This window comes from Artibeus jamaicensis, unplaced genomic scaffold (genome assembly GCF_021234435.1).
Source record: "Artibeus jamaicensis isolate MK-2021 breed Jamaican fruit bat unplaced genomic scaffold, CSHL_Jam_final scaffold_612, whole genome shotgun sequence".
NCBI classification, from domain to species: domain Eukaryota; kingdom Metazoa; phylum Chordata; class Mammalia; order Chiroptera; family Phyllostomidae; genus Artibeus; species Artibeus jamaicensis.
This window is the reverse complement of record NW_026522049.1, coordinates 5,700,459-5,719,513: the sequence shown is the minus strand read 5'-3', so window position 1 is coordinate 5,719,513 and position 19,055 is coordinate 5,700,459. Positions and strand designations below refer to the sequence as shown.

At 43.5% G+C, this 19,055-nt stretch overlaps 1 protein-coding gene across 9 annotated transcripts in view; it reads left to right on the top strand.

Annotated features, from left to right (window-relative positions):
- Positions 1 to 19,055, top strand: part of AKAP13 (A-kinase anchoring protein 13) — a 227,054-nt gene that overhangs the window by 110,863 nt on the left and 97,136 nt on the right. For 8 of the 9 annotated variants that reach the window (XM_053658873.1, XM_053658872.1, XM_053658871.1 and 5 more), the window contains 3 exons: positions 2,572 to 2,770; positions 5,608 to 8,740; positions 12,321 to 12,457. In XM_053658873.1, the coding sequence (XP_053514848.1) occupies positions 2,572 to 2,770; positions 5,608 to 8,740; positions 12,321 to 12,457 (3,469 nt within the window). The remainder of the gene's footprint in view (positions 1 to 2,571; positions 2,771 to 5,607; positions 8,741 to 12,320; positions 12,458 to 19,055) is intronic. The other variant, XM_053658874.1, reaches the window with a different exon arrangement.

Sequence of the window (19,055 nt, the reverse complement as noted above, 5' to 3'; positions counted from 1 at the left end):
ATTTACACAGAAGTGAGTAAAAACTTGAGCAGCAGTGAGGCCTTGCTGAAAAGGGACTTTACAAAATTATTAAAAACATTAACTAAAACCTTGAGGAAGAAGAAAACCTATAACCCAGCTACCCTGACACTATTTGTGTATTTGTGCACTTTACTGTCTAGACTTGCCTACATTTTAAACCCTTTTTACTTATTATATTGAATATTGTAGATTTTGATGTTACTGAACTATTACTTCAATTATTTTTAATGGCCCCATGATAGTTTGTAGATCTGTCCTTTAGTTTAACAAACGTCCCTCTAATTACTGGCTTGGGTAGGGAGTTTCTAATTTTTAATACTATTATACTTAAAGTTGCAGTAGATATTCTTATACATAGAGCTCTTATGAGTGGTCCCAGCAAAGGTTTTATACAGTGCTTCGCACAGAGCAGAATTGGCTTCACACAGTATTGGCTCCAATGTTGCCTCTATGAGGCCTTCATGGACCCAGCACATTTAAAACTGCAACCCTCGTATCTGCTTCATTTTTCTGTGTAGCTTCCTCTGTCTTCTAAAATACTAGGCATTCTGTTTAACTTGAATGCTCTTACCTCCCTTGCTTCCCTTGCTAAGGGTATATAAGCTCCAGCTGGACGGGGATTTGGTTTGTATCACCAGCACCTAGAGTAGTGCCTGGCATGTAAGTATTTGCAGAATGGTGGGGTTTGCCCACCCCTGTGGACGAGATGGATCTGAAGAGTGTCGGTATTCGTGGAAATCAATGGGAGAACAATGGCAATGAATGGTCTTTAGTCAGTTTGCTGCTTCCAGACCGCCAGGGAAGCAACGAAAATCCACCAGAACAGTGGATTGGGAGGCCGAAGGGTTGTTAGCACTTGGAGGTAATTGTGGCCACAGAAGCACATTCCTCTGGAGGGGAGCATGTGGGAGAGATAGATGGTAAGTAGGTTGTTACAGCAGGGAATGTGCCAACGTTTAGATGTTAGAAAGGGAAAGGTTTGAGAATTAGTAGTGGCAAGGTTGGTAGGAAACTTAATTTTGCTGGAAATGGACTGTATCATTTTTTAATTGTTTCTGCCTTGACATGCAGCCCTATCTGAGCTTGTATTTGGCTCACACTGAACCGTGGTATGCAAATCACATTTTGCTGTCAAAGGCATTTTCTCATTGGAGTGTGGCTACACGTGTGAATCTGAGTAAGCAGGTGTGCCAGTAATGTTGGTCAGACGGTTACTTAAGCAGAGTCAGTGACAATGGCAAATCAGGCTTCAAAGCTGAGTTTCCAGAGAAGCTGCCGCCCCCACCTATGGTAGAGCTGATTGACAAGTTCATTCAGTTGAACTTTTGACATTTTACGGGAACTTTTCTGTTGGAGGTCACCTTATTCAGAGTATAGCCGCTTGGTAAATACATAAAACATGTGAGCATATCATGTTCTGACTTCATTGTAAGCCACTGTTTGGGAGTCCCTCTTGGGTGTGAACCCTATGGCGGTTTCTCTGGGGGCTACCTGAATTGTTACCCTCTGCCCAGTCGTGATTCTTCAGTTTGCTATGGCTTTCCCACTCTAGCAGATTTTAAGCCTTCCTCTCCCACTTATTCTCTGGTGAATTGTTAGTGACAGTGTTTTCTCTACGAAATCATACCTATTGGAAAGAGAGTTGAAGGAATGTTTCTCTCTCATATTTGTCAGTGGGTAACATGTTTATTTCTTAATTCTTTAGTTTCTTCCATTTTAAGTACGCTCATGATTTCAAATATAACCTTCCTCCTCCTCCAGAATCTCTGGGATACTTTACCAACTTACTGGTTTCTTAGAAAAAACCACAAAGCGATTTCATGTTTTGAGACCTATCTCAGAACTTTTTAAAAAATATACCTGTGCCTTTGTTGGCTTTTTTTTGTACTGAAGTTGTGTTCGTAATGATATGAGTTGGATGAAATCTGTCTTTTAATGAAATAAATGTAACCTGAAGTTTTAGAACCAAAGTGCTTCATTTGAAATAGGGTTTGATGATTATATTGGCAAGTATAACATGATTCGGCATTGTGGTAATTTTTCCCTACATAGATGACTTTGAGAATTTTGAAGGAGAACAGAAGTTGGCGTGCCCCTGTCCTGCACAGGAGGAGTGTGGGTTCTTCCCTCCCTGGTGGAATGGACTGTAATTAGTGTATGATGTAACCCATTTTAATAGAAACACCTAATGATAAGCTTTGCTTCTATTGAAAACCAGGCTAGAGCTATTCATTCTCCTTATATTTCCTCATTATTTGGTTGTTAGCATAATAGTAACTCATTTAAGATCCCAGACTTCTTTTTATCTTGGTCAGAATCCTTAGGGGGGGATGGTTAAATAGTTTTTATTTAACCCACTTCTGGCCTCTTGTGAGGAGGACGGAAAAATTAGTTATGTGCCTGAATCACTGGGGAACTGTCCAGACCTGACTTCTCCTGCAGAGCCTCAAAGAGCAGTTGGGCTGGCAATTTGACATAAGACTTAGAGGCTTAAATCTGTGCCTGGGAGGCAGGAGGCATCTGTATTAACCGGAGATTGCTTGCTTGCAGGGAGAATGCTGGAGAACCAGACTCCTGGAGCAGTTTATCCTACGAAATTCCCTGTGGAGACTGTTCTGTGAGGCATCACCGAGAGCTGGACGTCTACACCTTAACCTCAGAGTCCCAGGCACATCCTGCACCCCCATTTCCTGCAGACAGTTGCTCTGAGCACATTTTTAAACTTATGAACATCCAACAGCAGCTAATGGTGAGGAAGACAATTTCTATTTTCAGGTTTCTGTACCCTCACTCCTTACCCCAATGAACCTTGCTATAATTAACGTGAAAATACTTCCCTCAGAGATTGTGAAACCTGTCAGTAAAGCCGTTTTAGCAATAGTCAATGTGACCACTTACGGATGCAGAACTAGCATTGCGGTTGTAGCAATAGGGGCTGAGAGAGCTTTTCATTGGCTTGTTGCCAGGTTTCTGAAATACTGCAAGAGATACACAGACACCTTGTAGATACAGAAATATGTAACAACCAGAGCTAAATTTTCCTGGCATGGAGGGAAATTTGCCTGTTTAATTTTATAAATTTGCTAGTTTAACTTTATAAAGCTAAGTGAACAGAGTAGCTTCTGATATGGTCGCTGAAGAACAAGAACCAGATGGACTCAGAAAAAAGCCTTTTCACAACTACCTCAGTGAATGATGATAATGCTACTATACTTAAATGGATAGTTGTATGGTAAAAAAGATCACTAAAAAAATAAAGATTTTATAATCCACTCAAAGCCTTCAAGATGAAGTTGTTGCCAGACATAAAAACATTACAGACTCCCTGATAGTATTTATTATGGGTCATATAAACGTCACATGGATGCATCTCCCGTGGCCATAACATCTGAAAGGCTAAGTTTAGATCATTTTTCCACCCAGTTTTACTTCACAGATGATTTGATTCGGAAAAAGCTTGACAGTAATTTCATTTAAGGTCGTCCAAGGTCAGCTCAGTGCCAGAGGCCTCTTTGGGAGCAGGCGTTGTTCTGGGACCAGGCTGACGCACTTCATGGTGCAGCTGCACGAGGAGCTGCCTCTGCCTTTCCGATGCATGTTTGCTCCAGAACAGAGGCCATTTGGTTTCTTCTGCCTAACTTGCAGGGACTCAGGTTTTCCTGTAGAGCTTTTCTTACTAGAAAAATCACAGTCCAATAGAAAATACCAGTTTGCAGGCGTCAAAGGTACCTGCAAGGTACCGGACTAGAAATCGTGAGAAATTAAAACTGTCAGACGATGCATATGTTAGGAGCGTCTATCATTTCTTAAGAAACACCAGTTTTTTTCTCCAAATCTCTGGTCTAGAATGTTCACCCTTTATTAAATTCAATGACCTGCTTTTGGAATTTTTAGGAAACTGTTATACTCTCAGCAGGAATGGAAGCAAGCTAATTTTGAATATGCTAAGGAGCATACATAGCACCGAAGCTTTTAGGAGAAATCCATTTTTCCGGTCCTGGAGAGACTTCAGTGAGCATAGCCCGTCTTACACTTGTGTGTGTGAACTCTTACCCTAGGCCCAGTGCGTAGGCAGGAATCGTGCTGTGTGGTGGCATACTGAAAGTACTCGGTGTATTTCCTGAGGGGGGAAATGGAAGAGAGGACAGTGGACAGTAACTGTGCATGAAATTATTGCCAAACATCACATAATGAGTTAAAAGCAAACAGCTGCCTTAAAAATTATTTTTATGTACTGACCAAACAGGGTTATTATAAGAATTCCTGAAATTGTGATATAAAGGCACACTCGATTTAAACATCATCTGTAGTTGTTTATTCTCCATTTTTCCTAAGCCTTGTCTACACATGTATGTGATTTCTGCATAATTATAACCTTAGATCAAGGATTTAATTTTTTTCCACATCATGTTATAATTATTTTTTTCTGATTCACTTTGGTCTTTGTAGTTAATATTTATATATGGCATAGCATTTTCCATCAGTTTGATCAACCATGATTATTTTAACCATTACCATGGAGTGGTTATATCTGTTTATATTTTTTAAAATTCTTTAAAGTGGCAGAAACTATCTTTGATATGACCTAGAATATTCTGAAGCCACAGAACTATCTGAGAATAATCAAGATTTAGGTATTATTAGTTTGATACTATTTCTTTAGTATTAGACAGCAGAGGAACTGTCGTTACCAGAAAATAAAAGAATATCTGCCATGCCACTGTTCTTGGAATTAAGACACAGAACTAAAATTGTTGGGCTAGATCGACTGGATCACTTTCTGGGGCTCAAAGGACACAGTGCATCTCCTCAGTGAGATTTTGGGGCCCAGAGCTTCTGCCCAGGCAGGTAACTACAGAACGTTTACCCAGCTGGTCAGGGTTTGCTTTCACTGATACGTGAGGCAGGATGGAAGCCACCTCTACAGACCTCATAAAAAATGTCTTTCTCGGCAGCTAGATCAGGAGTGGAAACATAGAAATGAAGATCTCAAGGAGGGTTAGCAACAGGGGAGTGGGAGGAGGAGAAGGTACAGAAAATAAGTAGCATAGACAGTAGATAGAAAATAGATGGGGGGGGCAAGAATAGCATGGGAAATATAGAATCTAAAGGACTTGAGACACATGGTCATAAACTAAAGGGGGGGTAATGGTGGGGATGGGGGGTAGGGTGGAGGGGAATGAAAGGGGGAATAGAACAACTGTAACAGCATAATCAATAAAAAATTTTTTAAAAATGTCTTTCTCAATTGCTCATTTGGAGATTAGTCACTGTGCTTTGAAAAAGAAGGTTTTTGATGCTCAGTTTTAAGCCGTTTTCTAAAATAAGTTTGTAACACAGGAAATAGTCATCTTGTGTATTTTTTACCATTTTTTATCATGCCAGTGGGTATGTAGCTACAAGGGAGGAAAGTGATATCAGGAACCAGAGACACTTTATTCATATTTATGTAGATCAGCTTATTGTGCGACCTAAGAAGGGTTCGGGAGGTAGTGAGTTCTGTCCAACAGGGTTTGTGTTTATAGGTATCACTGACATCTTTTCCCATGAACAGTTTTTTCAAAACTGTCTTTTCTTTCCTCTCAGAAAACAAACCTGAAGCAGATGGACAGTCTTATGCCCTTAATGGTGACAGCACAGGACCCTTCAGGTCTGCCCACTGCCCAAGACACAGATGGCCCACTTGTTCCCTGCGCATCCATGCCCACGGACGGCCAGCAGCTTTCTTCTCCTGCGGACGCTGAGAGCTCCCCACGCTGCCCAGGGATCACTGTGGGGCAGATGGAATGTTCCTCCGATTTACCCAGTATGGCTAAGGAAGAGAATACAGACTGTTCCTGTAGGAAAAAAAACAAAGGCATGGAGAGAAAAGAGGCAGAGATGCAGCCAGCGCCTACTGTGGACTCTGAAACTGTGTCTGATCCCGACAGCTGCCTTCAGAGCATGTCTGATCAGGGAGGGAAGGGGACAGAAGGCCTTCTGTCTGGTGAAATCAGAAGTGAAGAAACTAGAACTGAATCTGCTGCAGTGGCTACAGCCCAGGAGTCTCGGAGCGGTGGAGAGGGTGTCCTGCCAGGAGTCATGGTCATGGAATCAGGCACGGCCCAGCATTTGCCTGGAGGCGACCTGGTAGTCGTCAGTGCAGCAGTGGATGCCGGCGTTCCAGAGGCTGCAGGGGACATAGAACGTGGTCTCGTGAGCCCGGACACTACCGCCCAGAAGAAGATGCTCGAACTTGGGCAGAGTACAGAGGAGAGACTTGAGGACTCTAACGTCAGCACCACTGGAGCCTCCGATGTAAACGGCACGAGGAAACCTGTGGATAAAGCCATTGCTTCAAACTGTGTTTCTGCCCCCTGGCCCCTGGGTGGTGACAAACCTGCTGAGTCGTTTCTTGCATTGAGTAATGGAGAAACCTCTATTGAAAAAACTGCAGAAACTGAAACTTCGAGACGTTGTGAAGGGGGCGTGGGTGCTGCCGCAGAACAGAACCCTCTCGTCGTTCCAGCTGCTGCCAGTGACAGGATTTCAGACAGCTTCCAACCACACGCTCCCTTAGCAAACACATGCGGGGCAGTGTCGCTCTCTGATTCAACCTTCCCTGGGCCACAAAAAGATGTTATGCCAAACCGGAAATCAGAAGCGAATTCATCTCATGTTCAGAGCCAGAATGGTGAGCCGCCCCTCTGCTCTGCAGCTGGTGACGATGATAAACTTTGTGCAGTCTCTGCGCGTGGACAGGACACAGTGACTTCTATGGGTGCGTTGGCTTTGAAGCGCTGTGATGACGTAGTTACCCGGCCTGGAAGCACCACCACAGGACCGCCCGACACACAGCACACGCCCACTGCTGTCTTCTCGGAAGTCCCACAGTCTAACACAGCCACCCCTGACTCTCTAAGCGGCACCCAGGAAGATGTGGGTTTTAGTCCTCTTGAAGTTTCAGATAAAGAGGGCCCAGCAGGAGGTTTGAACTTAAAAACATCTTTAACGAATAGGCTTGAGGTGGTTCCGCAGCCACATGCCATTTTCCCCAAAGCAGAGGAAGAATCAGTGCCAGACCAGGCCGTGTCATCAGGCAGGACTTTCTCTCTGGCTGGGAGTCCGGGCAGTGAATCAGTAACCAAAGATGACGCACTTGTCCCCTCCCAGAAAGAAAAGGGAACAGCAACCCCTGAACCACGTACCGCTACAGATTGTAGAGATGGCGGAGATTCGAGTGATCCAGATAAGCAGCCACTAGAAGACAGTGCAGCAGGCCTGCCCACGTCCACTGTCCTGGATCTTCAGCCCAGCATGGGGAACACCAGCCCTGTAGGATTTGGTGAGGAGCAGGAGGGTCCCTGCCTCTCAGCAGCCCCAGAAGTTCTGAACATTGAGGGGGACATTGACTCTCCCGGGCTACATATGGGTAAGGCCTCGTTGGCCTCTGATTCCAGTTTGACTGAAGAAGGAAGAAAGCTCGTGGTTCCAGAACACTCTGCAGCTCAGGGACAGGATGACAAGTTCAAAGCAGTGATTTGTTCCTCCATTAAGGAAGATGCTTTTCCTTCAGGAGCATTGCAAGAAGAGCATAGAACAGACCCTCCTGGACAGGAGTTACCAGGATCCCATGGAGACCCTAGCTCAGCTGTCTGTGCCGAGGAACGAGTGCAAGAACACAGTAATTCATGGGACACACCCTCAGCCTGTCTGAACGCAGAAACTAAACATAACAAGGAAGTGGCCCCACCAGTCTCACTGCTGATTGAAGGTGGGGCTGCACAGAGCCCAGTGCCACCGGGAGCAAGTCTGGCTGCAGACTCAAGCCAGGAAGCCTTGGGTGCAGGGCAGAGCAGCTCATCTCTGCTACCAGGCCTATTGCCAGATAGGTCTGAGGCTCTTCATGGCAATGGAGATTTTGCCCTGGATATTGGCGTGAAAAACACTCAAGCCCAGGGGAAGACCACTGCTTGTGAGGCGAGTGGAAATATGGCATTGGATGTTGCTGTGGTTAATGCTCTACGAGGAACTGTGGAAGCCAGAAGAAAGGATTTAGCACACCAGGCACAAGACCTCCCGATCCCAGGAGCCTCGTTGAGCCGGGAGAACAGTGTGATCCAGGGTTTGCCAGTTGCTTTACCAGACAAAGGTGAGACTGACCTCCCAGTTGCTGCACCCCCAGAGGTGGAGACTCTTGGTTGGGAGAAAGGGAAGCGGGAGGGAGCCAGCCTCAGCTGTAGCATGGGCGACACCGGGGGCGCGCAAATGAGCGATGACGCACTCCACGTCCTACCGCAGTCTGTTGCCAAACAGCTCTCCTCAGAGACAGGGCTCTCAACCAGTGAGGACAAGGCCCCGTGCAGGGACAGGGGTGCTCCCCCTGCATCTTGTGCTATGTCTGCCAAAGCCGGACGTCCGCCTAAGAGAGCAGACTCGATCGAGGAGGCTGCCAGTCATCTAGTGGATGCCGTCATAGAACGGGTCAGGGCCTCAGGCGCCCTGCTCACAGAGGGGGCCGTCAGTCACCTGTCACCGTCTAGCCCTTCAAAGTCAGGTCCAGGGACTGCACAGCTGGAGAGTGCTTCTACGGGGAAGGAGATCACTGTCCTGCCTCAGGAGACTGCACATGTGGGCGGTTTTCATGAAGAAGCCCCTGCAAACCCCGCAGAAGGTATTGCTGGAAGGGAGGAGCCGGAGAAGATAATTTGGCCTGGTCAAGGACCTGAGCCAGCAACAGGTGAGCAAAGCGTAATGCAAAATTCACAACTTGAGAGCCAAATTCCCTTCAGAGTCTCTGTGATATGCTGGTAGAAATACAGGTGTCTTTGTTGTCCAGAGATCTTATGTTCTTTGGGTAGGTTGCCAATGTTAATAGTCACCACAGTCAGGAGAGGCGCATCACCTCAGGGTTAGACAGATTTTGCTTCCTGGTATAGCCTCCTGGCTTGATTGCTGAGGTCTGTTAAAGCTCCTCTGTCACACCCGAGCAGCTGCAGCCTTCCTGACCCGCAACACCCTGTCCACTAGCTCCCTGGTGCTCTGAAATGATGAAGGGATTGAGCAGGTGTCTTAATTCTCATGGCTCAGTCCTATTCTCTAAAGCCATCCAAAGCAGTGCTAAAAAGGTGTTTTACTTACAAGCCTAAAACTCCGTCTTCTCCGTGTCATCCTAGTCTGTGTTCTGAGCAAATTTAGAGTCAGAGAGATTTCATGAATAGCTGTAAGTGTCTTTCTAAGCCAGTGGCCCAACATCCCAAATGGTGGTATGAGGTCATTGGTGAGGGTTGGGGGAAGGGAACTCCCTCCTTTTCCTGCTGGAGGAGCAGACCTCCCATCCCATGGCCTGCTTCTTTGGGGCAGCAGTCTGGGAATGCAGGACCCTGCACCGTGCAGGGATAGGATGCAGGATTTCCGCCCCAGCCCAGTCTGCGAGCTGCTGTCACAGGGCCGGCGTGGTGTCTGCTTATCTTGGTGAAGCAGCTGCGCCGAGCTGATTGCTCACACAGCAGCCGGTTCCATCTGTGGGTAGCCATGTCCAGAGAGAGCAAAGAGAAAGCACCACTGCTCGGTGGAAGTCAGCTCTCTGGGTAAAACTTCTTGCTGGGGGTGGAGGCCGAAGCTGCAGCTGGAGTCAGGGTCAGTTTTACTCCTGAAGCTTTCAAGGTCAGGTTGGTTCACTTTGCTACCACCACCTGTTACCAGGTGTAGACCGAGGACCCGTCTCCATGCTTGCCCCCAGGCTTTTGTAGGTAAGAACTAGCCTGTTTGGTTTTTGTTGTTTGCTTGTGTTTTTGCTAATTTTTGAAAATCCCTTTATGTGTAGTACATGTTAAGAGTGTGGGGGTGGGTTGTGTAGACAATTGAGCAAATAGAACAAGAAAAGAATTTGCTGAGGAAATGGAGCCGTGCAAACACGTTTGCCATTTTTCCTGATTAATCTTTTTTTTAGCCATATATAATCACCCCCTTCCCCCAACTGAGAGATTTAAGAAGCCTGTGGTAGTATTCTTTGGTGATTTCAGTTTATTAACGTTTGAACTTTGTTGGCTGCTATCTCAGAATTTAAATGAGAAGGTCTCTAATTTTTAAAATAAAACACAACAACAAGTCTATTTTGAGGGCCCTGGCAGGTTGACATTTCAGCAGAATGGGAAGGGCTGTAAGCTGATGCCCGGCTGTGTTCCTTTCACTTGGGCCCTGCGTCTTTGGCCACATGGGCTGGAATTAGTAATCAGGACTTAACCCGAGCAAGTGAGAACTGGATGAGCTTTGTGTCTCTAGTGCCCTGTGGGCAAAGGTAGACACTAGGAAGAATGTCAGGCTTTGAGAGTTACTTGTATGTAAAGGCAGTGAAGATGTGAAGAAATGGTTTTTTAAATTTTAAGGTTTTAGGAAGGAAACGAGATGAATGCCGTTTCAACTGTATTTCTGGGTTTGGGGTTTGTTGATATGTGTGGGTGGGCTTCTCGTCCTGCTGCCAAGAGGAGTCATGTGTTCTCAGGGCTCATGGTCTCGCAGCCAGTGGTGAAAATCTGTGCTTTCTTCGGAAAGTAGCCTGGACTGGGGAAAGTCCCTGGGCACATTGCCCTGGAGAAAAGCACCTGAGTGTGATCTCAGAGCAACAGGGTATTTTTCTAGGAAGTGTATATTCCATCATGAATATAACCATCCTGTTCTGTGAATGAAGAGACGTGACTCTAATTGCTGGTTTGGAAGGAGCCCCGTGGTCCTGGCTTGTGCTTCTTTCTATACGCTGCTGTAGACCAACCCGTAGAGACACTCGAGTGGGCAAATAGCCTGCAGTCAGAGAGAGGGCAGGTGGCCCTTCACCCATCGAGAGCATTGATCACAGTACCCTGGGCAGCTGGGCGGCAGTGCCTGAGGCAGGCCGGGCCGCAGAGGCACCAGCACCCGTCAGGTCCCGGTAATCACTGTTGACCACTGTGACTGGTTGCTGCTTGCCAAACATACACATTATCAGTTGGTGGGTCTAGGATAGTAAGGTTGTGCCAAAAGTCACATCCCCAAATAAACAAAATGAAACTCAAAGCAGTAAAAAAAAAAAAAAAATACTTGGACTCACTTGAATTATCTTCATCAAGGAATACTTCCAAGGGTATTGCTTGGTCAGGGTCTCCCTTAGTCAGACTTTCAAAATTTAATCACATTTTTTTAGGGCAGATTTTGGTTCCTTGGTTTTCTTGCCTATTTTTAAACTACTAGTGAGATTATATAAGAGCAAAGAAAGATAATGTTTGATTATAGAAATGTAGCTTTCCTAAATCTAAATTTGACCTAAAAGCACATGTCAGAATGTGCTCTTAGAACAGAATCTTCACATAATTTATTCTCTGGTGAAAGCAGCCTCTTTGCTTTTTGGTGTACGTGACAGTTTTCTCTGCCAGAGCAGTGGCATCGATAACAGAAAAGGTTCCACATGGAATTGAGACAATAGTTCCATTTGTAAGTGTATTATCAAGGTGAATTTTGACTGGTAAGTCACCAGTCCCCCTTCTAGAAATGCCAAAGCCTAAATTTGCTTTGGACATTATTTTACCACTTCCTTCCTGTATTTGCTTGACCATATGGTGGTCAGGTAACAAGAACCACTACTGTTTGGTCTGTGTTGAGCATAATTCTAAAGAAGACACGTAAAATTTTTTTCTTAAAAGAAGGAACTGCTACTTTGTGGTTGTATCTTGGTTTGGGAAGAAACAAAAGTTAAAACAAAAAATAACTTACTAGACTAGTTCAGACTTACCGTTGGCAGTTCTGTGTAAATGAGTGTATGCAATATTTTTTTTTTAAAGAAGGACTCGTCCCACAGCCTTGATCTCATCCTCAGTGGTCCTTTCTTTCCCGTCCTGTACAAAGGCAAACATCTCTTGCCTCCTTGATGATGGTCAGAATGGACCACCTAGCTTCAGCTGTTGCTCTGTTACCTGGGAGCTTGTGACTGTGCTTTTCCCCATGTAGTGTGGGGAAACACACTCAGCCATACTGAGTTCAGCAGTGTGGCTGCTGAACTCAGCGCCACACTCAGATTTGTCATGAAAGTCAGCTGTGAAAAATGGAAGTTCAGCAGGCATTGCATTGGGCCTTCCCTTAGCTACAAGACCCATAGGAAGGCTAGGGAAACCACACAGCCATGTGATAAAGGTCAGAAATGACACCAGTTCCTGAAAGCAAAAGCATTACTTTTCCATTTAGCCCTGAAGCAAAAACAAACAAAATACACAAAACCTGGAGCATGTTGTATAAATAGGCACAGAGATCAATTTTTCACTTGTACTTTGTAACCCCCGTGTTCTCTTCAGAAATGCCAGACACCAAAGCTGATGATGAAGTGGATTTTCTGAGGGACACCAGGGGGAGTTCGGTTTCTGAAGAGGTGGCTGTAGGTGACACAGCTGCTACATCTACAGTGGCCAGGCAGGGCCCGAAGACCCAGGCGGTAAGTGGCCTCAAGTCTGTACCAGTGCAAACTATGGTTAGTTAGCCTGGTTTGGTGTGTCTGATTTATGTCCTTGTTTTTTTGTTTTGGGGATTTTTTTTTCACAGTAGTATTTTTTTCCTTCTCCCTTGTTTTATTACATGTAAACCTGGGTATGTGTTCAGGTTAAGCTTTCATGAATGGTGCGCACCGCAGGGCAGAGTTCCGTAGTGGGTCTTTCTGAACAGAGCCCTAGGAGATGGTAATGAAAAAGATGTTCCCTGTGATCACAAGACTTTCAGTTTGTCATCAAGTGTAATGTGTCACAAAATGAGAATTACCACCAGAGGGATCTGACTCTTTCTTTTTTCTTCCTATAGAAACTGATACCAGTACAAATGAGATTTTAACTGTAGTTCAACATGAGTTTTAACTTATAGTACACATTATCTGTGTACAAGATGAAGGGTATGCTATTTAATGATGCCAAAAATGCTTAGTAGCTTTTTCCCCTAACAGCTTTATTGAGATGTAATTCACATATCATAAAATATACCCTTCAGGTCAAGTTTTTAATAGATTTATGGAGTCGTGCAGCAGTCATCACTGTCTAATTTTAGAACATAACGTCACCCCACAAAAGAAACCCCACCTTTATTCCCAGTTCACTGCTCCTACCCCCCTAGCGCCTGGTGATTGCTAATCCGTTTCTGTGGATTTGTTCACTGTGGAACTGCATAGAAATGGAGTTTTATAATACGTGGCTGTCTGTGCCTGGTTTCTTTCACTTGGCATGATGTGTCCAGGTTTACCCATGTTGTGACATTGATCAGTATTTCATTTCTTATTATCATTAACTAATATTCCATTGCAGAGTTATACCACATTGTTTTCCACATTTGGATTGTTTTTTGGCCATTGCGAATAATATTGCTTTGAATATGTGTAAAGAAGTTTATATAGAAATATGTTTTCATATACGTAATGGTGGATTTCCTACATCATATGGTGATTCTGTACTTAATATATTCAGTAAGTTTTAAAAAATGGTTTTTTTAAGTTTCTTGAAATTCTCTTTTAAAGCAAGGAGACTTGTAGAGAGAAACATTGTTTTCAATTTTAGATTTCACGCTGGTTAAAAATTAAAAAAAAACTTTTAGAAGCTGAAAATCAATGTACTGGACTAAGTCATATTGCCTCTCAAAAAATCAGTCTCCCTTGTCTAGACTAGATGGTGCACTGTTTCTGTTCTTCAGAGAGCTAAGTGGTTTATTTTCTTCAAGTTACACCTGTGGGTAAACAGCACTGTACCCTCCCAAACTGGTTCACGTACGTGAGCTGTGATACCAGCCTCATTTTATTGGAGCGCAGCGGCAGGGCGGTGCTACCTGCTGCGACCCACTCCTTGTTACAGATGCCACTCATGACTAATGTCTGGGCGGCTACTTGGAGAGCAGGCATTATTCAGACAAATGTTGCTTTTGCTGCTAGGGCAAGAAAAGAGAACACACCCTGCATGGGTACATGTGTCTTTGTTTCCAGAAGCCCCTAAAGAAAAGAGAAGGAACAAACTCACATCCTTGAATTCAAGTGCCTCTGTTTCTCAGCCCTCCAACCTACACATGGCGGGGGTTAACGTCACTGAGTACAGCTGATGCTCAGCCACGGACCCCTTGCTTTCCGATGAGAGATATCGCTATCATAACTGCATCTTGTCTGTTACAAAGAAGAAAACAAAACATTTAAAAAATAAAAAGTCCCTTGTGTCTTCCCTGTTCTCTTTTTTCCTCTAGTTGTAGGTGTTGAGAGAGATAATACTCTTGGTCTGGTCAGTCAGCATGGCCCCATTTTATAGATAAAAGAAGTAGACATTCAGAGAGTCATAGGACTAGCTCCAGATGAGTCCCAGCCACAGTGAGAGCGCAGGGCTTGGTTTCTAACCTAGGGCTTACACAACAGGGCACATTTCCTCTTGACTCTCACCCCGGGCTGAGAGATGGTGGCAATAGGTTGAGAGCATTGGAACTTGCTGATGGGGGGGATACCTGTGCCTCGAGCTTTGTGTCTGCTGCCAATTTATATAGTTGGGGAATTTTCCGTTCTTGGAGATCGCCAGGTCTAAACAGTGGAGATTTCTGTGTTCTCAGTGTTGTAATGATGTGAAATCTGACCACTTACCTCTCCTGCCTGTTGCTTTCCCAGACTTGCCCTGTTGGCTCCGAACGGAAAGGCCAAGGCATGGACACATGCTTTACTTTCTTCCTGCATTCCACTTTCTCTCTCCTCCCCGTGTAACTCTTCGTGTGCCAGATTCACTGTGCAGGTTTTCACTAGGTCAGGAGAGAGAGGTCTGTAAACTCTTTTTGTAAGGGGCAGAGCAGAAATATTTTAGGCTTTTGGGGACATATTCGTACAGTCTCTGTTACAACTAGTCATCTTTGCTATTACAGTGTGAATGCAGCCATGGTCTATATGTAAATGTGATCGTGTCCCAATAAAACTTTATTTGTAGACACTAAAATTTGGATTTCATATAACATTCTATGTTATGAAATACTCTTTTTTTGGGATAACTTTTAGTCATTTAAAAATGTGAAGTCTACTTTTAGGTTTTGTCGTAGGCTGTACAAAAACAGGTGGTGGGCCACTAGCCATAGTTGGTGAGCCCCTGGCTTAGAGGATACTGTGTATATCAGTGGATGAAAAGAAAGAAGCAGCAAGGAGACTTGTTTTCTAAATTGTGTTACTGGTTTTGTAGTGGGAGTTCTAGTTATCAACTGCAAGTTAGGAGGCAGAGAGTTCCAGTTCCCTGTCTCTCCAAACTGGATTTTCAACTCAGCTTCTCCAAAGTTCAGTACCCTCATCTCTGTTTATCTTCTGGCTTTAACCTCTGGCATCTGTGTGTGCAGTCGGAAGAGGGTTACTTGAGCTTGTGGTTGTAACTGAGGGTGGAGTGGCGTTTGTATAATATTATTTAATCCAATCTTTCTGACACATGCCCAGTCCCTGTGTTGGCCTTGGGAATAGGCCAGTCATTGCTTCCTTGAATCATTGTTTCTCTGAGTCATCCTCTTCAAAGGTAAAATGGAAAGAATTTGTACATCTTACTGCCTTGCTGCTCTCTTGAAAACTTAAAACAGTGGTGCATTTATGACAGTTTTCTAGTAGATGTAAATAAAGAAACTTATATTCTTTTAGGAGTCTTCCTGCTTGTTAACCTTCTCTAAATATATTTATTGTCAGTGTGTAAGGACCTCTGTTGAGTGTGGCATGCCTAAATATTTAAAGAAAAACACATTTGGGTTCCTGTTTTCTTTAGTCCAGCAGTCTGACATCTGTCACACAAACTGAGCAGTGATTTTTCATTCCTTAAACTTCTTGCCATGTTGTGCTGTAAATAAGCCCTAACTTTAGAGGTTAATAATGCTTAAAATCATGATGGATGAAGGAGTTAGGCAATATCAGGATTAATGCTTGCTTATATTTTCAGAGAAAACACACTTATGCATTAACTGCCGCAGGTTTCTCCGTAGGGGATAGATGGTCCTAATAGATATTTCTTCACTAGGTTGAAACTTGTTCACAGTTTAGGAGTCCAGGTTATTTAGTTCACACACAATGTGGTCCGTTCCCATTAGTCATTCTATCAGCATTTTATGGTTGTGGTTTATTATTAAGTATTGCCACAGGGTTAATAATAAGTTACAATTTTATATTCAACATTATCCCCTCTTGCACACGTCACTGGTTTCAAGATTCTCAGATTGCCCCTGTTGTCTTCTGTTCATCCCCCCAGTGAGCAATATACGTCAGGCACTTAGAACAGAGCTTGGCACGAAGTGCAGCGTAGCATTATTGTTATTAATTAGTGTCATAAGTCAGATTCCAGTATTCTTTTCAGTCACTTAAGTAACCAGTGGCATGTGGTGGTTCCTAAAACAATCAAGACTCAGTTTCTGCTTCTTGAACATTATTATTGTTTAAAGATTTTATAAAAATTCCATGTATTTATTTTTAGACAGGAGAAGGGAAGGAGAAAAAGACAGAGAGAGAGAGAGAGAGAGAAACATCATTGTGTGGTTGCCCTTTGTGTGCCCCCTACTGGGGACCTGGCCTGCAACCCAGGCATGTGTCCTGACAGGGAATTGAACCAGCAACCCTTTGGTTTGCAGGCTGGCGGTCAGTCTACTGAGCCACACCAGCCAGGGCTGTTGAACATTATTATAAAAGCTTCAGGAATAGCATTAGGCCTTAACTTAAGATGGGATACTTGAAGCTTGTTTTACCTCTGAGACGTTTAGAATTTCAGTGAAGCCAGAAGATTATCTGAAGTTCAACATCTTCACTTTAAAGCAGAGAAACGAATGGAACATGCTTAAATGACTTGCCCGATTCCCCTAACTTACCTCTGTAAAAGCTGGATTAGAACCTCACTTCTATGTCAGTAATGTTTCCATTATATGTACGATGGTTTCAAGAACAGTCATCCTGAGGTTACACTTCTGGGGAATCCAGTTCACTTGGATGGGTTTCAGCATTTTAAACAAACACCCCTGACTGATGCTTATAACACACCAAGATTCTAAAACCCTTACATTACCCTCTGATGCACTGATACTTGGAGAAATTCCATTGGCCATTTTGACCAAAGCTAATTCACTTTAAAATAAGTCTCGTCGTGTTTCTATTATAATCTATTTACCTTCAGTGAAATACCACCAAGATGGTATTTGTCTAAAGAGTTTGTTTTTCGTGCAGAAATGATTGATTTTCCAGATCTGCCTTTTATTTTCTAAAGAAGAATGTGACTAGCTATAGAGATGCCGTTGAATCCTTTAGTCCTGAAGAGAAGGTGGACCATTCACCTTGGGAATATGCTCCATGGTGGCCAGAAACGAATTCTGATTCCTGCTTCCCTGCCCCAGGCTGCAGACCAGCATGGTCCACATCCCTGCCTGAATCTTCTTTCTCTTCAGTATGTGGCCAAGTTCACTAGAGGGAACTTGCCTCCCTGGGTTATCAGTTCATTGAGATATCTCAGCAGTAATTCCTTTTCCAAATGCTCATTGCATAAGCTTATTAGCCATGTAGAATAGTCAATTATAGACAATTCAGCAAGCCAGTTTATCTTGTCAGGGGGCCCATGGTGCTGGCCACCAAATACGCAGGAGCAAATATGTTCAAGCTTAACTCTAGTATCTCATATGTTGAGTGAGTATTAGGTTACTGGGAAAATCTCTTCATTTAAGAAAGCATACTCTTTAATCAAGGATCCTGCCCCCTTTTTAATAGCTGCTCAGCCAAACAAAGTAACTGAACTTCTATTCTTAATTATTTTTACAACAATTTAATATTTGTCTCTTCAAGGTTGTAGAAAACGCAGGATTGGACAGTTTCTAGTTGTCATCGTCTTAATTCTCTCTACACTTTACTATTTTCAGGAAAACACTATGTTTCCTTTCTCTTGTCTCAAGGGGGCGAGCTTGCATTTCCATCCCTAGACCAAGAGTCTGGATAAAAGCTTTTGTTTTGGGCGCTCTTCCCCGCTCAGCTGCCAGGGGAAAATATGGCCGCTCCTACGCCATTTGGTAGCTAACTTGATGAGCCACGCACTGCTATTCAAAACAGCTTATACGCCCCACCCTCTTATTTAACAGTTTTCAGTTTTGTTTTGTTTTTTAAGTCCTTTTGAAAATGTCCCTGCTGTCATATTTACGTGCATAGTTTTGGGGTGTATGTGTCACTTAGGAAAAGGCAAATGGACCTCTCTGTGAGTTGCCAGTAAGACTCTCCCTAATTACCCGTTTAGCGTCCAAAGCTAGAGCTAGCTCAGCCACAGGGAAACTTACTCCTCAGCTTTTTCATAGCAGTTTTTTTGGAGATACTCTTTCTTTAATGTCTCCTCTGAAATGGAGTTTCCAGGAAGTTTCTGCACATACTCTTCTAGACTAGATAGTTGCAAAACAGGAGTGTCTCAAAGAAGAACACCAGACCATAAAGCCACAAGCAGAAAGACTATAACCTTAGTGTAAAAATATCTGTAGGTAATATATACAAGGGTGTAATTTAATCTTCTGGCTATATATTTTTAAGTGACCTTGAGCTGTTTAATTTCTCTAGTTGAGCTCTATTTTTTTCTTTGGTAGTGGCTAGGTAATCTTTAAAGTTCCTTACAGATTGTAAGTTTTGATCAGTGTATGATTCTACAATGATTGGAATAAATTCATAAATGCTGGGATGTGTATTTTATGTATTGGACCAAAAGGACAATTAGGGGGGACTTTTTGAAATTCTACTTTCTTTAACAGCCAAGTTCTTAACTAATCATTTTGTAATGAACATCTTCCAAGGTGGTTTTTTTTTTTTTTCCGGGAGTCTTAAAATAAATTTTACTAATACTCTACTTTTTTCTTTCAAAAAACTGCTTACTTGTACATCATAGGTTCATTTTGGAGGGATATAGGTACCCTTTTCCCTCCTTTTGGGACAAAGGAACCAAATCCGATTCTTGTCACTTTCCACCTATTTTTTTACACTACTCATTTCACAACTTTGTTCATTTTAAAAAAGTACAATTTATTTAAACCAAACAGAAAGCAGTTCAGCCATTTTTCCCCCA